Source organism: Leiobunum rupestre, chromosome 6, assembly GCF_980474605.1.
Source record: "Leiobunum rupestre chromosome 6, qqLeiRupe1.1.hap1, whole genome shotgun sequence".
NCBI lineage: Eukaryota > Metazoa > Arthropoda > Arachnida > Opiliones > Sclerosomatidae > Leiobunum > Leiobunum rupestre.
In genome coordinates this window covers 63,068,621-63,091,015 of record NC_143389.1, presented here as the reverse complement: position 1 = coordinate 63,091,015, position 22,395 = coordinate 63,068,621, and the positions used below count along the sequence as shown (strand labels likewise).

Sequence of the window (22,395 nt, the reverse complement as noted above, 5' to 3'; positions counted from 1 at the left end):
ATAAAATAAGGTTTAATTATTGGCGCTAATCAGGCGCGATTGGGTCTATTCAATCGCGCGATTCAACTCTAGTAGAAAGAGAGAAGGATGTAGGAGTGTGAGGAGGCGGAAAAGGCAATTATTAAAAGACTGCGAGAATCCAATTTCGCAGCTACAGGATCAAGTCCTACCCCGACACGGTCTTACTTTGCTAATGGAATTGAGCCGTAGCGGACGCCGTTGTTGGGGTGCATATATCAGCGGAGAGAGAGAGCCAAAATGTATCTTACCCAGGGTTGGCACAATTTTGCCAAGGGTGGAAAAAACTAGATTTTTCCGCTGTTTTTTCCATCTATTGTTTTCCTGTTAAAAACCGTGTGGAAATTCGTACTTCCATGGTTTTTTTCACCTCTAGTGGCAAAATTCAATAAAAACTAAATAATAAAAGCAGTATATTCTTCTATTCTATTCACTCTTCTTCTGGCCTTTTTCATCTCTCCTATTTTCAATGACCAGATTAGTCACTTAATAGATATATCAATGATTAATTTAGCATGGAAAGAGTTTTTCCACTTTTGTCCGGTTTTTACTAGTTTTTCCCACATGTCCCGGAAAAAACAGGTTTTTGCCGGGTTTTTGTCAACCCTGATCTTACCATAAACTGGAAATAAAATATATATTATTGACGTAATTTCATTATGTCTATAAAGATAAAATATAAATAAAACTAATAAACAAGCATAAACAATTTTTTATAGTTTTTTAAACTTTTTTAAATTGAATTTTTTTGGCAATTTAAATTTTATAAATACCACATTAACTAAACTTTATTCCAAACATCATCTTGTTTGCCTTTTAAAAATTGATCGACCCTCTATAGTTCTTTCTATAAAGTAACATGGCCTTCTTGTTTTAATGTAGAATTTACGTCACTATATTTGCCTTCTCCAACACTACGAGCGCGCGCTCGAATCACGAAGAATTTCCAATTTTCTAACGCTCGTGCAAATCACGCGTGCTAAGATAATAATCAGCCAGGCTAGGCTAATACCCAAGGCACCACCTTAGGCCTAATTCATCAAGCGACTTTTGAAGCCTTTTAATTCAGGTGGCCGGGTTACAATGCGTAGGAGGGTGGTGGCAAGCCCTGCATGCCACGCGACCGAGCCAACAGCTCCCTACACTAACTATTACCGTTAACCTTAACAAGTTTTTTATGGAAGGGGAAACCGAAGAGCTCGGGGGAAAACCCCTTAAACCTGATAATTCTACCAAAGCTCAGTCTTGTGACGTAAGAGCAACTTCTACTTTTAACAAGTTGGATAAGCGTAAAACAAATACAGAAAGAACTATTAATCTAAATAATGTTTAACTAATAAAAACGTACAAAGGCTTGGTTTCGTATGTCCATGACTACAAAAAGTTAATAAATAAAAATATATATTTTACTTGTCTGATCAAGCAGGCTACAACAATGAGTATTCTTTGTATTTAGTCGCAGGTATTTAGAGCATGAGTATTTGCATAATAAAAAGGGGGTAGTGACGCAAGCAGTGATAACATGGTATCAAAGTACCCAAAGATAAGATATTGTTTTTAGACCTAATATCACGGGCTTCAAAATGGTTATTTCCGTTTCGGTGTGGGTAAACATTACCCGAAACTTTTTGTTAAAAAAGGTGCCTATATCTTAATAACCCGGTCCAAGACACAAAAACAAATTATATAGATTAATACTGAGGCGCGCTTGTTTTAGGTCGGTTGCCATAACGATATTCGAGGCTCTAGCCTCAATAACTCAAAACTTAAATATTTATTAACAATATAACCATTTCATATTTTACAACGCGGTTTCCACCATTCCGTAAAACATCGTGTTCTTCGATTTTCCCTTTCCATATAAACTTGTTGAGGTAAATGATAATAGTGAGTGTCAAACGGTGTACCATAGAGAGCTGTTGGATCGCGTGGCATGAACGGCTGGCTACTAGAGGATAGCGCCGCCGATCGAACGCCGCCGCCGCCAATTATTTAGACAACGCCGAAACGCCGCCGCCGAAACATGTTTATTTCGCCGCCGAATTAATTTCCATTATTAAAGTATAATAATTGCGTTTTGAGATCTAAATTCGAACTACATAGATTTTTCTATTGGTAGTGCTACGATTTATAGGCTGTTGGGTGCACCGTACTCGCGTTATAAAATTGGAAATAATTAATAATTTCCAAAAGATCTGGAGAGAGAGCAACGAAAAAATACTAAACTTAATAAAAAAAATATATATATTTGAATTTGAACGGCTTTGGAGTTGCCTTGACTCGTATTTTGTAATAAGTACAGAAAGGAATCAGCTGCATTCAGCAATAACTGTTCTATTATATTTTTAAAATTCCTTTGATACAAAGATAAAATAATTTGTGATAATAGACTTAAACGCGCCTTCTCAATCGACCGCCATTACCATACAGTCTACGGGGAGGGTGATGAAAAAACCGGTTTTGGGGGGATGAAATTTGCGGCGGTAAAGGGCTGGCTCGTTGATTGTCTGTACGATAATGGCGGCGCCCAGTAAACGTTTCTAAAAGAGTGTATAGATAATAATACTAATGAAATGGTAGTAAATAAGTACAGTATTGTTATTACTAGCGTAAATGTTTTAGTTTAATAGTATCATATGTAACATAGTTATTCATAAGTGTGCCTCTATTTAACATCTCTGTATTAAAAATTTAAATGAGACCTTGTTTCAAAGCCACCAAAGAAAATACAAAACTAACGTCGCGTAAATCTTGTTTTAACTTCCTTCCCTCGCCGCCAGAAATACTTTTGATGACGATAAAACCGCCATCGACTGGGAAGTGACGACAATTACGTCATATCTTTGCAACAAGGTCTCATTGTGAAAAAGTTCTTTCTGGCACACTTATGATTAAATAAGTTACATATGATAGTATGTAACCAAAGTTACCTCTTTCTTGTTTTGGAAACAAGTGGTTCCTATTTTAATAAAATACATTCTATTAAACATGTATTTTTTTAAATGTGTTTAACAGTTTAAGTTCTAGCGGTCTATTAAAAGGCTGGCGCTATTTCTGAGGGGGGGGGGGCAGTTTTTCCCCTTAGGCGCCACCGCCGCCGTTTATTTTCTGCAAATCGGCGCGCCACGCCGCCGCCGAACTAATTATCGTTCCCGCCGCCGCCGTTGAAAATTGGTTCGGCGCTATGCTCTACTTGCTACCACCATCCTAGGCAATTTAACCCGGCCACTAGGGTAGAGTGAAAATGGCAAAACAATTTCGTTTTTCAAATTTCAATTAACTAGATATGTCAAAAAGTGCCATTACCTCAATAGGACATTTCGACAATTCTTTTACCTCCCTTCTAATTTTTTTTATTTTACAGTAAGTACTACGCGACATTATAAAGATGCAGGTAGATTAGCGTCTAGGTGAAGGTCGATCAAGGAGTTTTCAGAAACTAATATATTTATTCTAGATTGTTACTATGGACATTTGGCACATTTACAACATACTAGCTCATAGAAATTTTAAAATATTTTTTTCCACTCCACCTTACCTACTACCTGCGATTAAGGCATTAGAAGTCACTAGCTGACTTGGCCTGGGGCATAGCTGAACGGGCTCGTGAGCCACGCGAGCCCGCGTGTTAATTGTCCATAAGAAGGGCTCGGGCTCGGGCTCGCGTTACATTACGTCTATGGAAGTGTGAGGCGAGCCCGTTCAGCTATGGCCTAGGGTGGTGGCTTGGGTGGTGCCTTGCTTATTAGCGGATTCAAAATGAATCTTAATTTCATTTGAATTTTAGAGCTTCTTCTTATTATAATTAACTTTCTTAATACCTTGAACTATAAATATTTTAATACTAATGCCATAAATTTGTTGAGACATTTTTATAAAATTTATTAAAAAGAAAATTTAGTTGGTTTAATAATGTAATAGAGGTAGGTGAACGTTTCTTATTATAAATTTATTTTAATTTATTATTCTTAATAGTATAAAGAGTACCTTCAATTTTATACAACAGACACAAAACTATATTACCCATAAGACCGTAAAAAAGGCGTTAAAATGTTGAATACTGAAAAAAGCTATTTTTATCTCGGATTTTGAAATAAACGAGGCGTATTGCTTCGCTTCAATTAGTCGAGTGGCAGAAATCTCCCAAACACGGCCGAGTATTGTTTTAAAAAAGAATCGCGCGTTAAAAACAAGTCAACGCGTTCCCATCATACCTGCTCCTATAAGCGCCTAACACAACCGATTACGCGTTTAATGGCAAGGACATTCGCTGGACGAGTACGTGTGCAGGCCTACTAAAGAGTTAAACGCCTTCGTCGAGCGTAGCCCGTACCCGTAATCGATACTAATACGCGACTATCAGGTAAGCGCGGCAAATTAAATTTAAAAAAGAGGGGAACGAAAAGGAAGATAAAGAGGTTTTAGATTTTGCCGAGAAGGAATCTCCTAATCCGGGAGTTTTCGATTCGTAAATTATTCAAAAACAAACCTTCTATTCCAGATGGTTAAAATTTCACGAATTTCGAATTTTTCACTCTCTCGGGGCCCCTTTCAAAAGTTTTCTCGCGAAGTTTGCAAAACCCCTTTGAAACAAATTTGCGGCTCACCCAAAGGACGAGCTCGATCTTCTCCCTGGTACACGGCGACTTCCCGAGAGCAAAGCCACATTTTACAGAAAAGAGGAATTGCGTCGAAAGCGCCCGAGTAATTTTAAACTACCGAAATAAATAGCTAAAAAAAGAGAATTATTTCTCTTCCCGTAAGTAAACGTTGCCTGGTTACGCGGTGGGGACGCTTTTAAAAGCCGAACTAAAAGGTTTACTTTATCCAATATTTTGCAATGGGAAAAAACGAGAGGGTACGTATGGGTTGGTAAGGGTTTTTTTGTACTCTGAAATGGAGGGTTTTACCGGTATTGAATGTCTCGAAAAGTCGAAGGTAATTGAAGGGACAGATGGCCGATTGGCCAAGTACTCTCGGTCTGTTGGGAATGATTATGGCTAATAAAATCAAGAGGGTTGTAATTTCAAGCGATTCAAATTGACGCGGCGTATAATTTCACCATTTCTATTTCCTTCTTTGCAGGCTTTATGCAAAGACCGACTTTTCCCTTACATCATAGTCTTCGCCAAGCCTTACGGGAAAAACGGAGAGCCACTCAGGGCTTACGTTCTAACATTCTTCATCGCATTGGCATGCTGCGGATTAGGTAAATATTTTGTATTTTCTCAAATTTATTTCAAGGGATTTTCCTTTTCAATTTGGTACACTGAAAACCGATCGAAAGAGTTATTTAAATTTAAACCCTTTCGGGATAAAACCTTTGTTAGGGGTATTTATTTCGCAAAGTAAACTGATTTTTGGACTATTATCTTAAGGATAGTGAGGAGGATCGTCTACAGTGTAATTATATCAATTATCACTGAGCGTTTTTTAATTTGCGTAATTTTTCCGAATTTACTATGGAATAAATACTTGTTGCTAAGACTTCCAATGGAATAAATACTTGTTGCTAAGACTTCCAATGAAATAAATACTTGTTGCTAAGACTTCCAATGGAATGAATACTTGTTGCTAAGACTTCCAATGGAATTAATACTTGTTACCAAGATTTCCAATGTAATAAATACTTGTTTCCAAGATTCCCAATGGAATTAATACTTGTTTCCAAAACTGCCAATTAATCAGGTGGCAGGTTCTTAGACGATATCTATCAGGATTTTACTTCACAGGCGAATATAATCCTATTAAATTGTTTAGCCAAAGGGTAATATTCGCCAAACGTGTTAAGAGATTATGATATGGTAAAATCAAAAGAAGTGAGCCGAACCGAACTAACACACTTAGCCCCGAAGCAGACGTTCACGGGTCTCTGAATATTTAAAATTATAAAAATTAACTTAGCTTAGGATTCCCGCCCGAGGTCTTAGTCTACACAGTCCCAAACCAGCTTTAACAAGTTAACATTCTAATCCCGACGTGTTAATCACGCAGAAATGGCTCCGCGAATATATTATGAATAATGCCCCTTTACAAGATCTTCCCTCTGGATTACCGGGAAATTACCAAAGTTTCCTACTCGAATAACATTTATTTATTAAATAACTTCGGCGCTTACAGAATCGTAGAGTTTCCTAGTTTTAATTTTGATTACGTATCTAAATATTTAAATCTTGTTTTCTAGATAGTTTTATAAAAGGATAATATTATTTTTTTTTGTTATACAACTTTGGCAACGATTTTTCTTTCAAAATGAATCAGCGCAGTTATTAAGTAAATAAACAAAAATAATCTTAGGTAGAATTATTTACATTAAAAATTGTCTACTTTTGATCTACTAGCGCCTGTAGAAGTGTTCTTCCCGCAATACAACAGAGCAGTGGCGTAACTAGGAACTCCGGGGGGGGGGGCCTTTTAAATAGTACCGATTTTAATCATAAACGTTTGGGGGGCCCCTAATTCTCGCCCCCCCCCCCGCGCCACTGCACCAGAGTTCATCGAAGGCTTCAAAGACGTAAAGGATAATAGGCACTATGATAGCATTGATCTAACTAGATATAGTTCAACATCGGGGAGATCCGCTAAGCCTCATTTCCGTATTTCTTTAACAATAACACAATCAAGAGCTATTTAATAAAAAAAACTAATTTTTTTTCTATCCAATTAAAACAATAAAGTGAAAATGTAAAAATCACCGCGGGCGAAAAATTGCGCCTCGAAATTTTTTCCATTGTTCATACACATATACACCCTTCATCCTCTTTGAAGGGATGAAACGCCGTAGCTTCAACACTCGTCAGCCCCGCATCCATTTTTTACGCAAACATTCTTTTACGGAAATAAAAGAAACGCGCTACAAATTTCTAATAAACGGTATCAACGTTGACGAAAACTAATCATCGGAAATTAACAAAAGCCAAGAGAGTAAAAGCCCGGGGGGGGGGGGTGAAACCGGATATTTTTTTCCCTTCCAAGTCCTCTTCCCAGCAGTAGTTTCGTTAATTGAACACATGGCCCGCCTGTCTGGACACCCCCCCATTCCCCGAAAAAATGCAAAGGCTCTTATCTTCTCAAAATAGAGATCGGAAGAGAATGGAGGGATGCGGGATAGTTTTTTTTGGGTACGGTCGCGAAGGTTTTTCCACTAATTTCGTTCATATTTTCTCCAATGTTTTTGGCAGGAGACCTGAACGCCATTGCGCCAATTATTTCCAACTTTTTCTTGGCGGCTTATTGCCTAATGAACTTTTCCTGTTTCCACGCGTCGTTTGCCAGATCCCCAGGTGCGTATTTTAATCTTTTTCACTCATTTCCTTTCCTCTTATGTTGATAATACTCCAACACAATTGACAAGAATGTATTTAATTATACTTAGACTTTTGTTGAGAGGATCCGTAGGCATCAGGTTGTAACTTACCTTACGCAGCAATTAGTGTAAAGGAACCAATGAGTGGATTGTATCAGCTAGGAGCAACAAACACAAGGAGAACGCAGCTAGCCTTTAAAGACGCTAACGAAGGGTTGTGTACGAATTTCGTTGGACGAGCGTCACGAGCCTTTACGCTGAACGTTTTACGGGTGGGGGGAAGACAATTTCCGAATTTTTCCCTTCCGACGGCAGCAGGCGCTAAAGCGTCTAGCCAATGGAAAATGTACACAAGAAAATCCACGACTTTTGACGGGTTGCGTTCTCCTTGTGTGGGGTGTTGTGTTTGTTGCTCCTAGTTATCAGGGGAAAGTTTCCAAAAAGTAGATTTAGTCCTAAGTAAAGCCTTTTAAGAAACACAAATTTTCCTTAGAAATCGTCTATAATTGTGTATAGAAATTTCTAAAGATACTATATAAATGAAGCTCAAATTTCTATAGCCGTTAGAAAAACAAGAAATATCGTATTTTTTCTATATAAATATTTATAAATTAGAAATATTTATAGAACACTCTATGAGATATAAGCAACTTTCAAATTCCCGTAGACTTTTATCTATTTTATATAAAGTGTATAGAACGTTTGTGCAAGAGCTTAAAGGGACTGTACACCTTGTTTACACTTTCGGAATTATTATGCCGATAATGAATTTTCAACATTCGTCGCGGGTAAACATCGCGATGTGTACAAGGAAACAATGCTACCCAGTTTAAATTTCAATATTAAAAGTAATGTTGAATGATTAAAGAGACGAAGCCCGCTCTAGAAAACAAATCGGGAAATCGCGTAGTAGGTCATCGGTCTATACACTCCAACACGTTTGCTCTATTCATTTTCAAGCGCCGTCTTAATCTCTCTGATGATCGACACTTAAAACTGACTATTCTGAAAACTCTTGTCGTTTGCGAAAACCATAATTTTCCGTTTACAAACCTAAAGTCATTTCTGTCAACCAGATAATATAATTCTCGGATATCCTTTATAGCTGAGGTAAAGGCTTTCGTCAAGATACACGAAGTTCAGAGCCCCCTTAAAGGAAGTATAACCCTTGCAGGGAAGGTCAAGCTTACGTCATTACTCACTCGTGGTGCGATAGTTAAGAAGGTTGTTTAATATCCTGCTCAATAATACTCCAATAAACCTCCCAGCGAGATAGGAAATTGGAGTTTTCTACTACGATACTACGAGTTCTAAGGTCGCGCCACGAGTGAGTAATAATAAGCTTGACGTTACCTGCTAGGCTTATACACCCTTTAAGAAACATACAAGGAGATTAACACGTCACGTAATTGTTTTTTGAATACTTTAAAGGACGTGATAAAGATGAGTTAGCACTTTTTGTTTCCGTTATTGGGGTCGTCCGCTAATAACCGGGTTAAAATGCCTATTAAAATATTGCATACATTTATACGTCAATTGCACAAATTTATGCGTCATTAATCAACATGAATACGCCAATGTTAAACACTTATACGCCAATAGCACAAAGTTATACTCGAATTCCACACATTTTTACGCCAATTTCCAATATTAATTGAAAACACTTAGATGCCAATTGCACAAATCTATATGCCAATTTGTAAACAATATAAACATTACAAACATTTATACGCCAATTGCACACATTTTTTCGCTAATTGCACACATTTAAACATCGCTTGAAAACACTTAGATGCCAATTGCACAAATTTATACGCAAATTCCACCCAATTATACTTCAATTCCACACATGTATACGCCAATTGCAAACATTTATACTCCAATTGTAAATAAACATTTATACGCCAATTTCAAACATTTATACGCCAATTGCAAACATTTATACGCCAATTGTAAATAAACATTTATATGCCAATTTCAAACATTTATACGCCAATTTCAAACATTTATACGCCAATTGCAATGATTTATACGCCAATTTCCATAATTTTTACGCCAATTTCCACAATTTAATTTATACGCCAATTCCACACATTTGTACGTCGCTTGAAAACACTTAGAGGCCTTTGCACAAATTTGTACGAAATTTCCACCCAATTATACGCCAATTGCACAAATTTATACGCCAATTGCAAACATTTATACGCCAATTGTAAATAAACATTTATATGCCAATTTCAAACATTTATACGCCAATTTCAAACATTTATACGCCAATTGCAATCATTTATACGCCAATTTCCATAATTTTTACGCCAATTTCCACAATTTAATTTATACGCCAATTGCCAACATTTATACGCCAATTCCACACATTTGTACGTCGCTTGAAAACACTTAGAGGCCTTTGCACAAATTTGTACGAAATTTCCACCCAATTATACGCCAATTGCACAAATTTATACGCCAATTGCAAACATTTATAGGCCAATTGTAAATAAACATTTATATGCCAATTTCAAACATTTATACGCCAATTTCAAACATTTATACGCCAATTGCAATCATTTATACGCCAATTTCCATAATTTTTACGCCAATTTCCACAATTTAATTTATACGCCAGTTGCCAACATTTATACGCCAATTCCACACATTTGTACGTCGCTTGAAAACACTTAGAGGCCTTTGCACAAATTTGTACGAAATTTCCACCCAATTATACGCCAATTGCACAAATTTATACGCCAATTGCAAACATTTATACGCAAATTCCATCCAATTATACGCCAATTCCACACATGTAAATGCCAATTGTAAACATTTATACGCAAATTCCACACATTTATACGCCAATTGCACAAATTTATACGCAAATTCCAACCAATTATACACCAATTGTAAACCTTTATACGCAAATTGCAAACCTTTATACGCCAATTGAAAATCATTTTCGGGTAGAGTAAGCTTAAGTTCAAAAGCCAAAGCCTTCTGGGGCCGCTTTGACACCCGCCTCAACCCAAATGTCGGTTAACCCACAAACCTTTAAAATATTTGCTTCCAAAGATCGCGCTGAAAGGGTTATCATGAGAGCTGACTCGCGAGAGATTAGCTTCCCACGAATTAATCGAAGAATTAAGTAAGTGCTAATCATTTCATACCGTCATGATTATGATTGCGAATAAAATCGTCTCCCGATGGAATTCACGCATTATCGCGTTTAAAATTTCCCCCGCAGCTCAAAAACACTTCCTTTCGAAAATGGCCTTCGTCAGTTTCATTACAAAACCGCCACGTTACGGGCTGTTACGATAATTTTGATTCGTCCGCTCTTAAACAAACTTTTATGAGCTTATTTTGAACACTCGCCTTAACGTATTAAAACTGGACTTTATTACGGCGAAGTCGACGGCTTCTGAAACGCCATATAAAATCCTTCGTTTAAGATTACACTCTAATCTGATACAGTCTGCAATATTAGAAATTAATCTTCGATTTAGAATTAATTTTATCACTTTTATAATTTTATTAAAGCATATTTTGATTGTGGTTTTCCAAAACATTTGTTAGCAATCAAGCCCACCAACCATTATATTCGTTGAATTTAGTTTTGAAACGATTCTGTAACGACATAAAATTGAATTCACGGGAAAGTTTCATCAAGTTTAAATTAATAATGAGAAATACTAAATTTAAATTTATTATATTAAATATTATATTTTATATATTAAATATTATATATTATATATTTTATATTATATATTATATATTATTTATTATTTATTTTTTATTATTTTTTATTTATTATATATTATATATTATATATTATATATTATATATTATATATTATATATTATATATTATATATTATATATTATATATTATATATTATATATTATATATTATATATTATATATTATATATTATATATTATATATTATATATTATATATTATATATTATATATTATATATTATATATTATATATTATATATATTATATTATATATATTATATATATTATATGTTATAATAAATATATAATACAAGTTATAGAATTTTGAAATGCAATTCTTTTACGGTGGTCCTTATCCAGCTTACAGTTCTGGATTTTGGAGTGAGCCGTCTTTTAGTTAGATTCAAATTAATGTTTATCATCAACATCTCAATACACACTTTATATACGATTTCTAACGAAACTTTGAAGTGGTTTATTATAGACTTTTGATGTCGAGCGTGTATAACATAGCTGTTCATTACAACTTAAAATTTTATAGTATATACTACCAGTTTATAGTAATTCAAGTAAGCTAACAAACGAAGGAAGTAAATTTAATTAATTTTCGCGTTAATGATTTAAAACCCCCGTAATTAGGTATCGTACGCTTCACGTCCCGAGACGAGCGTGACGGGATTTATTAATAATCGAAATGGTTTCGGGCGGACACGACGCACCTCGATAATTCGAAAAGACGCGAGCCAAATAGGCTCTCAGCTTTCGGATCATCTCGAGATAAGGAAACGAAAAGCTAGGGACGATATTCCCCGTCGTCAACAATAGGACCGAGTCGTAGCGTTCCTTATACGTGGTTGAGCCATTAATAATTCGGGTTGAAGTTTCTCGGTCTACTTGAACTCGCGGTGAGGACGGGTTTGCGCGAGGACAAACCGCAACGTGATCCAAGCGGGAATCGCGACAGGCGAGGCGACTCGGAAAGGAGAAACAAAGCCCGCTCGCCTCCGCATTAATAATTTTAAATCCGGATTCCCCCATTGTTGACTAAATTTCAAGAATCTTCTATGGCTCGACAATGGCGCTCTCCTATTCAGAGTTCCCGCTTAAATTCTCTCTTTCTCCGTCGTCTCTAGCCACGGTCACACTGGAGCTTAAAACCCAGTTTTGACCGGCGACAATAATTTTTGGTTTACACGTGCGAAATCGCTTCAACCAGGTTCGCTTATAGCCAAGGCTTAACGTCATTTATAATTATGACTACAATTTTTTATACGCTAAAATGTATCCCAAAACAATTAGTTAATCATGTTTACTATACATAGAGTCAGGAATCCATAGCTCTACTAGGAATGCTTATCGCGGCAGATTTTCGTTTCGATGTGGCTGACGGTTTTTTTGACGTCACTATGTTAACTTAACAAACAACAACGTGAGAGGGGAGCGCGCGCAAAGGGGATTTTTTCTCTCGTAGGCGGGGCCAAAGCCGTCAGAGTGATCTTACCATACGCGATACGGCAGGATAAGCATTCCAAGTAGAGGTGTGGATTCCTGATACAGTAATAATATTTGACATTATTTAGAATTTTATTCCCATTATTTTTGAAAATACGAGCAATTTTCTTCCCCGCCTGATCGTTTTGAACCAACCCGAAGCGATTTCTCACGCTGGTTTGGAAAACTAGTGATCTAAAACGAAGCGATTTTAGGGTTAAGTGTGAACTTGGCTTCTTTTCAATAGGTTTCCGTCCCGCATTCAAGTTCTACAACATGTGGCTGAGTCTCTTGGGTGCCGCTCTCTGCCTCGCGGTCATGTTCGTTATTAACTGGTGGACGGCGCTGCTCACATTCGCCTTAGTACTGGGACTCTATCTGTACATTCACCATCGACAACCAGGTAAAATCACGCGTTGGACGCTTATAATACCAACGAATGTTTACCAAGAGTGACAATGTGGAGGGAAAGCCTGGAGAGCAATCCGAAATTAATTTCGGGAGTTTCGTGGCGTTTAGTAAAAGCTTCGAAGCTCCTACCCACACTTTCATTATATCTCCAAAAAAGTTTTGTTTACGTTTACCGTATAATATTCTACATTTTTTAGTAGAAAACAACGTTTTAACCTTTCCAGCCTTTTGTATTTTCCCCAGGGGTATAATAGGTGGCGCTCTTCACCTAGACATTCGAAACATTTGGAGCATTTTCCGCGAGTCCTATAAATAATAAAGGTAAATCCATAACGTCCACCGCAATCCGTGACGGTACGTTACGGGCTTCCGTTTCGAAGTGGCGGATCTCGCCAAGACTACATATTTCGAATCAGAAACCAAGCGAATATTATTATATTTAATAAAGGCGAGACTCGGCGTCCCTTTAACGAATCCAGCGTGCCATTTTAATTACTAAGAGTTGGTCGTTATTAAAATGATATTAAGATGCTGAGATTTAATTACCTCGTCGGCGTTTTACAACTATTAAATAATTTAGAAGCGCGCTGGGCTAATATAAACAACGCGGACGCAAACAGAGCGAAAAATCCAAATAAACCGAGCTTGTTACTTGATAGTTGGGACTAGGCCACGGAGGGTAACACGCGACCGTGCAACAACGTTTCGTTTCCGCTTGACTGGGTCGAAGCGCGTTACGAGCCACGGCAGAGTTTTAATTCGCGGTGGAATGGATGGAGTATAACGCGTCCACGATGAAAGCAAAACAGTCTAGAAAGACAACGGTTTACTCGTGACAAGAAAATAAATAAGCCTTCCCTCCTCTACGCAAGCTGTATGGAAACAAAAATTGACGAAGAATAGAAATAGGAGCGGCGTTGTCCGTACAGGGGAGCTTATAGGGACCGAAACAAAAGCGGTTGTTCACCCCGGGGGGGCTTCCCATTTTTATTACAACGCGCGCGCGAATCCTAAACAATGACACCAAATTAATTTCGCGCCGCTCGAATGAAATATGCTCCAAAGTTTCAGACGGTAGGCGCAAACTTCTTTTTGCATCGCTCGCTCTCATCAGTCAGTTTTTTAATCTGGGCGTGAACCGGCTCGTCCGCTCCAAATTGGCACTCGAATCGAGGTCGGGGTCGAGGTACAGTCTACGCGACCTCCGACCTAATGCTTCGGACGGTGGTAGTACGCGCCGGCCCGAATACGAACCGCGAGAAGAACGCCGGCGAAAATCGTATCCGAATTAGGCAGCAGTCTTCCCATCATTTTCTCGCTTATTCATTTGCTTATTTATCGAGTGCAATTAATTTACTAACTCAAACCGGCTTAACGTTCCGAGAAATAATTCGCTAGTTACTCTCACCTTTGTCAGCGCTGTACTTTTACGTTGCTAGTCCGCGCTCACCGAGTCGAATTTATCCTTTTCACTCGAGATAAACGTTTGAACGAGGCCGCTCATTTTTTGGGTTTTCCTACTTGCCCAACGAGAGCCTAATCCTCTTCAGCTAGCTACGATTTTATTGCGCCCTTCCAGTAGCTTCGGCGCTGCGCAACGTTCTTCGATTTCCAATATAATATTAACATACAAGTATAGAGGGTCAGGCGGTTATTAAATTCCCCAGCCAACCTTTAATTGGAAAATAAACAGGAAGAGGGCAGTATAAACGTAAACGTAAAAAGGGAAGACGATACCCCTCGCTTCGTGCTGGCGGGAGATAATTTCACTGATCAATAACGGCTTTGACTGACTAGCTTCTATTACTCGATCTCGGTATATTTTTTATTACCTATTTATTTCAACTACTTCTGGAACTAAACGTATATTTTCTGACTTTGGATGTATTGACGCTGGTTTTTGGTAATGTATTATGTAAATTTAAATAAATCACGGTAAAATATTATTTTGGTAGTATTGGACTTGAATAAATTCTCAGTACAACAAAATAAGACTATTCTCTTAGAAGACCGATCAACTCAATGTTTCATGATTTAAATCTGATTTAAGTAAAGCGGTTTCCTATTATCAAAATTTACAAAACTAGTTTCTATAGAAATCTCAAATCAAAACCCATTAAACTATATTTAATTTTTAAACTACATTAAACTAAATTACCTTAAATTAAAGCATATTAAATTAAATAAAGTTAAATGAAACCAAATTAAATTAAATTAAATTAAAGCAAATAAATTAAAGCAAATAAATTAAAGCAAATTAAATTAAAGCAAATTAAATTAAAGCAAATTAAATTAAATTAAATTAAAATATACTAAATTAAAGCAAATTAAATTAAATTAAATTAAAATATACTAAATTAAAGTATACTTAATCAAAATAAATGAAATTAAACTGAATTAAGTTATAGAAAATTAAATTATACAAAATTATATTATACTAAATTATATTATACTAAATTGAATTATTCTAAATGGAATATTCTAAATCAAGTTAATAGTAATTTTTTTATTTATGAATTTATTTTTTTTATATGCCTTCGAGGCGGTTGCCATATTAAGAGTGATTTATTAAGATAATATATTATTCTTAATTTTGCATATTCTGCCGGACTACTGCATTTTTTTCTTATTAAATCTAACGGTCCTATTACCATTGAATTTCTTAAATGATTAATAGACTTGTGAAGAATAAGAGGCATATAACGTTAAAAAATCTACTAAAATAAATTAAAAGTCCGATTTAAATTAAATAAATATATTATTTCGATAGAAAAATAATAAAATAAACCAACCTGGTTAGGAGGCAAATGTTTAAAGTGAACTCCGAAAATTTAATTAAAACATTTCCAGATTGTAGATAATTTACGCGAGTTGACTCACAAGGAGACTACCCGAGGTGTTACACACCGATTTTGTTCAAACTCGGGGCATTGGTAGACCTTCATGAAACTTGAAAAATCCTAAAGGGATTCTATTCAATGGGCAACGAAAAATGTTTTTGACAACTTAAAATGGAAATTTTTCCATTGAAAATAACATGGGATTTTGTGAAACATTTTACAAAATTGAAAAAAAAAATTAAAATACCAAAATTATAAAAAAATTGATAAAAATTGACGAAAAAATTTAAAATTGGTCACATTTTTATCAATTTTAAAAAAAAATTTCACAGGGAAATCGGTCAAAATCCCATGTTATTTTATGTTGTCAAATACATTTTTCGTTGCCATGGCAAACCCGTTGCCCATTGAATAAAATCCCTTTAGGATTTTTCAAGTTACATGAAGGTCTACCAATCCCCCGAGTTTGAACAAAATCGGTGTGTAACACTTCGGGTAGTCTCCTTGTCAGTGACATACAATAGGAGATATTAGCATACGCTAAAACATATTTTATAAATTAATTTTTAATAATTAGTTTGAGCAAATTGAAACCAATTTAGATACCACATACGAAAATTTAAAGCATTTGATGCTCATCCATATATGAAGTTCCCTTATGGTCCAAGAGCCCATGACAAAATAAACATGTGATAAGGTACACGATGGGTCAAGGAATTTTTGAATTAGGTTAGTGATTTGTAACAAAGAACTGTTTGTCTTACGGGTCAAAGTGGGGGCATTCCGGAAATACGAACCACGTGACGGCACTTCCGGTGACCTTGAAAATTGATATGACCTGATATTGGAATCATTCGATTGGTCTCAACATGCTCTTACCAAATATCGCTAAATTAACCTTCAAATCTGAACCAAGAGGCGTATAAGATTAAAAAACTAATTTCGAGCCCCTCCCAAATTTACATGTATAAGACATAATTACTTTTTTAATCTTATACGCCTCTTGGTTCAGATTTGAAGGTTAATTTAGCGATATTTGGTAAGAGCACGTTGAGACCAATCGAATGATACCAATATCAGGTCATATCAATTTTCAAAGTCACCGGAAGGGACGTCACGTGGTTCGTATTTCCGGAAAGCCCCCACTTTGACCCGTAAGAAAAACAGTTCTTTGTTACAAATCACTAACCTAATTTAAAAATACCTTGACCCATCGTGTACCCTATCACATGCTTATTTTGTCATGGTCTCTTGGACTATTAATTGCTTTGGGGATAATTTTTCAATTTTCCAAGATTTATTTTAAATAATTATCGAGAAATTAAAAACAAACCAATAACATTAAAAAAATGTAAGATCATTTATTTATTTTTAAATTGTGAAAAAAAGTGGTTTGAATTAAGCCTTCGTGTTTAATTTTAAGGGTTCAAGTACGTGTCACATTACTTCAATAAGCGGGTCAGGGTCTTATCATAATATGTGACAGGAAAAAAGGTAGTCTAAGTAAAAAAAAACAAAAAACGTCATAAATGAAAGGTCCTTCCACTAAACCCTTCCGTATTTTTAAAAATTTACCCGTTGGAAAAATAGAAAAAGCATTTCGAACGGCGAATAAATTAACCCCAAAATTATAAAACTATACTAGGGGACAGGTTCCGAAAAAAAATCCCTTTTAATGGGTGGGTGGTTTGGGTACAGTGAGGTCTTTTTAAGGCTGGTCGCGACATCTCGCGGAGTTAAAAGCGTAGCTCGCAATTTGGGTCGCCCATTTTTTACAAGTCTAACGATTTTAAAAAGAGTCCTTTTTTTCAGCCGATAGTATCCTCCATCCCCGGCAGCCTCGCGCTGGCTATTATCTCACGAACAAAAACATACATTTTTTTTTATAAATCTCTCCGTTTTTTCGGGTGCTGGGGAAAAACAGGCGCGGATATAACGGAGGAAGAAAATAGCCATTACTTCTCTGGGCGAGTTCCCCGGATTTAGAGCATCTCCGGCTAAGCGTTAGTGTATGGGGCTAATGTTTTTCCAAACCCCAGCGCGATTTCTTCGTTCCTTTCACACACATACACACGGAAAAAGGAGAGAGAGAGACAAAAAGAAAAGTTTACCTAATGGTACCTAAAAACGCCATCTGTATAAGCCATTTTAAACTCGGGCAAACGTTCTTTCTCAGCCTCTTTGTTTGTTCCCGATACAACGGCGCATATAGGAGGAGGATGGCTGGTCGGGCTGGAAAATTGTTTTTTAGTCGAAATTGCCGTGTTTTTCCTAATAAGAAAAAAAGTTGGGGGGAGGGGGAATCTTCTTTTTTCGCTCCTATGATGGACAACCCAGAAGTTGGAGAAGCGAGCTGGGGAAAAGTTTTAACGGCGTCTCACATACAGCCAGGGATAAAATATTGCGGGAGAGCCTTCTTAAATAGAAGGATGAGGAGGAGGAGACGCAAGGACCACCAAACTAAGATCGTTTCTCAAAACTTGAAAGGTTCGGGAAATAGGGATGCCCTCGTAGAAACGACCAAAAACCGTTGGCCTGTGTCGGAAGACAAACAAAAAGTTTCGCGCTCTTTTTTCCTCGCGCGAAAAGTGTCGGAGAATTTATATCATTTATATTAAAATTATCTCCGATATAGGACGCGATTAGAAAGGTTAATGCTTCGGAAGCGCTGTCAAGTTGCGGGTGGAGTGGTTAGCGGCGAAAGGAGCCGGCTTCCATTCCAGCTTGTGGTTCTTGATGAACAATCGGAACGACTCTTCCTGATGGGTGCAGTTTTCAAGTTCTTTCCGCACTAGTTAAAAGGGTTATCTTACGAGTTATCTAGTTTCCCCTTTCCATAAAACAATGTTGAGTGTAGAGAGCTGTTGGCTCGCCTGGTATGAAGAGCTTGTTATCACCCTCTTAAGTACTTTAATGATAATAATTAAAATAATCAGCTAGGCTAATACCCAAGGCACCACTTTAGGCCCAAGTCATCTAGCGACTTATAATGCCTTTAAAGGGAGTATAACACCCCTATTGTTTGGTAGGGTACGCTTAGACTGTACCGGGTAGCTTCCACAAGCCTTCCCAGAGAGGGGTGGCAAGGAGTTAGTTTAGTTCGGATGTATACACTTTTTGGGAATTTGCGGGTACAGCCCGATCAAACTAACTTCTTGCCGCCCCTCGCTAGGAAGGCTTGTGGAAGCTACTCGGTATAGTCTAAGTGCACCATACCAAACAAGAGGGGTTATACTCCCTTTAAACAGGTGGCCGGGTTTCATTGCGTAGGAGGGTGGTGGCAAGCACTTCATGCCACGCGAGCCAACAGCTCCCTACACTCACCTGATTTTAAAGGCATTAAAAGTTGCTGCATGACTTGATTAATGCCTAGCTGATTATTGTTATTGTGGTCGAAGCTTGTATGATATTTAAGCCATTCAAAAACCCACAATAAACAAAAGTATGTGACAGCAGATTTCAAAGATGGGCACTATCATATCTTTTTTGAATCTGATAGTTTTTTTGATCGTTTTCAGAAATATAATTTTATCAATTTTGATACGATTTTTAATCCAAATTCTATACAAATTGATTGGTTGTGATTCCAAGGATTTTTATTGACAGAAAAATTGATCGGAATAGTGATAGTGGCGTTATATTAAAAAAAATTAGAGGAATAAAATTGATCGAAAAAGTTACTCATCTTTGATTTAAAATTTTTATTTAAACATTGAGGGGTTTTGAAAAAAAATTGATCGCGATAGTGATATTGGCGCCATCTAAATTATTTTTTGAGGTAAAAGAAAGATAGGCAAAAAAGTACCCATCTCTGCAGCAGTTGGTTAATTATCGGAAAAATTTTATCCAATGGCTAAACAGGTACCAAAATATACGCGTTCTTTGTTTAAATAGTTAATTATTGAAACGAAATACGAAATCAAAAATTACCTATTTGGAACACGGTTTGTAAATCAATTATAATATACTAAACAACTTTCTTGAAAAATAAATATGATATGATATATTAACTTGATATAGCCGTCGTGAAAAAATAAAATCTAGACGATAGAAACCAAACAAAGATCGTAAAATAAAACGAGATACGCCAGTAATTCTCAATTTGATATCGCCTTTGATCCCACCGTCATATTTCCGTATATATCCGCGGAAAGGGAAAAAGGACCATGTCTTTTCGCACTGAGCCAGATCGCAGCGTCGTGCGCCGTTTGTCTTTCCCTCGGCCCACTTTCATTATTAATACATTTTGGTCGTTTTCAGACGTGAACTGGGGCTCTTCCACCCAAGCGCAACTTTATCAGGACGCCTTGAGCAGCGTCACCAAATTGAACCAAACGCAAGAGCACGTAAAAAACTACAGGTAAACACCATCCGTTTTTTCCTGTCTATCTCTCTTCCGAGCTGTTCCTCCTATAATACCCCTTCGTAGCCTCTTCCTCGCCAACGACAAAAACGATATTTTTTCTCGCCGATGTCCCTTTTATCATTTTATTTGACGCTGATTGCGTTACTGCCCGCCGGCCAAAACTCCTTTCGCTTCTCCGCGACACCGCTACCGCCCACCTTTCTCTCATCTCCTCCCTTCTGCCCACCCGCTTCTTCTTCATCAAAGCTCGTCTTTCTCCACCGCCCAAACCGTATAAAGAAAAAATGGCCAAAATATCGCCTAGCCACAGTCCGAGACGTTTTCCTTCGATTGAAAGTGAAACAAGTTGGCAAGCCAAAATATACCTCTCCTCGGAAGAGTATCTAATTTTCAGTGAAGCGTAACATGTATCCGTGGCTCTGTGGTAGAACGCTCACTTGTCGTGCAAGAGGCCTCGTGTTCAATTGCTGCCCGATACTAACGCAAATTGAAAGACATTTATGCTGCACCCAATGACCTAAAGAGGGCTCTTTTGGAAAAAGATATTCCCTAATTCCAAGAAACTGCGAACGCAGTGATTATACTTTGTCGTGCAAGAGGCCTCGTGTTCGATTCCTGCCGATACTAACGCAAATTGAAAGACATTTATGCTACACCCAATGACATAAAGAGGGCTCTTTTGGAAAAAGCTATTCCCTAATTCCAAGAAACTGCGAACGCAGTGATTACACTTTGCCCCGAAAATGCGTACGCGTTTGCAGCCCAGACAGACCCACAGACATACAGACACGGTGATTGAAAAAGAGGTAAAAAGAGCCTAGTATCGCCGCGGGAAAGGCTACGATACAGATGTACTAAGATCATTCCCCAAAACCGTCCATCTTGTTAGATTGGTATTTCTTACATATATTTTTTATTACGTTCGTCGATGATACTAAATTCTTTTATTTCTATATTTTTATATATTTTTTTTTATCCATCTTCCATTTCTGGACGTGGATGGTACTTCTATCTTGGACGAGCGCAGACCTCAAATTCTGGTGTTGACAGGTACGCCGAGCTGCAGACCGCCTTTGGTGGATTTCGCCTACAACCTGACCAAGAAGCTCAGTCTGATGATTTGCGGTCACGTGTTACTGGTACGTCCTCTTCCAAGATTTATGAGTCCCCGTTTCTTTTGTTTCGCGAGATTTTTCATCCGATCTCTATATTTATATACGTCCATCCGAAGAGTGACGCGTGCCCACTTCCAAAGAGCACCGCGTGTCCGTCGTTCGGCCATCCCCGACTGTCCCGAGAGGCAGTCCAACAACCCCCGACGTGATCGTTCCGCCGTTACGCGATTAAAATTTAATCAACTTTTCAAACGCAATTACCGTGCGAGATCGGGGGTTGCCAAAAAGGAAGCCTTCACTTCCACGCTATCTGCCCTTAAGGCTAATTTAGATTTTGAAGAGCTTACAAAAACAGAACATTATCTAAATTTCTCCGCGGTTTTCTCTCAGCCGTTGATTGTGGTGGATACGAAAATTAAAAGATAACAGATTTCCACACTAGCCTGTCATCTGGTTCGTTGCTAGCTCGTTGAGTTGAGATATTTCACTCGTGGTGACAGTACGAGTGATCATTATATTTCGCTTATTTAACCAACTAACAAGGAGACGACCCGAGGTGTAACGCACCGATTTTGTTCAAACTCGGGGATTTGGTAGACCTTCATGTAACTTGAAACACCCTAAAGGGAAATGTCTCCATAGGCAACCGTTTTGCCATGGCAACCAAAAATGTTTTTGACAATTAAAAATGGAAATTTTCCTATTGAATATAACATGGGAATCTGACCAAATGTAAGGGTACCCCTGTAAAGATTGTAATCAACTTCGAACTTTTTAATTATTTTCTTATTTATATTTTCTATTTTTAGCATTTTCAAAAATAATTTATTTTTTACAGGGGGGTACCCTTAATATTGGTCAAATTCCCATGTTATTTTCTATGGGAAAATTTTCATTTTGTGTTGTCAAAAACATTTTTGGTTGCCATGGCAAAACGTTTCCCTTTAGGGTGTTTCAAGTTACATGAAGGTCTACCAAACCCCCGAGTTTGAACCAAATTGGTGTGTTACACCTCGGGTCGTCTCCTTGTTAGTTCCGCGTGAGACCAGGGGCAAACTACGATTGCCGATAGACACCGGTGCATTGTATTGACCACTGACCATTGTTTTAGCTT

At 37.3% G+C, this 22,395-nt stretch overlaps 1 protein-coding gene across 2 annotated transcripts in view; it reads left to right on the top strand.

Annotated features, from left to right (window-relative positions):
- LOC149942922 (solute carrier family 12 member 2-like) overlaps window positions 1-22,395 on the top strand; it is a 106,072-nt gene that overhangs the window by 66,394 nt on the left and 17,283 nt on the right. For both annotated transcript variants that reach the window (XM_090176960.1, XM_090176961.1), the window contains exons 11-15: window positions 5,104-5,227; window positions 7,200-7,301; window positions 12,797-12,952; window positions 20,061-20,160; window positions 21,194-21,305. In XM_090176960.1, the coding sequence (XP_090033086.1) occupies window positions 5,104-5,227; window positions 7,200-7,301; window positions 12,797-12,952; window positions 20,061-20,160; window positions 21,194-21,305 (594 nt within the window). The remainder of the gene's footprint in view (window positions 1-5,103; window positions 5,228-7,199; window positions 7,302-12,796; window positions 12,953-20,060; window positions 20,161-21,193; window positions 21,306-22,395) is intronic.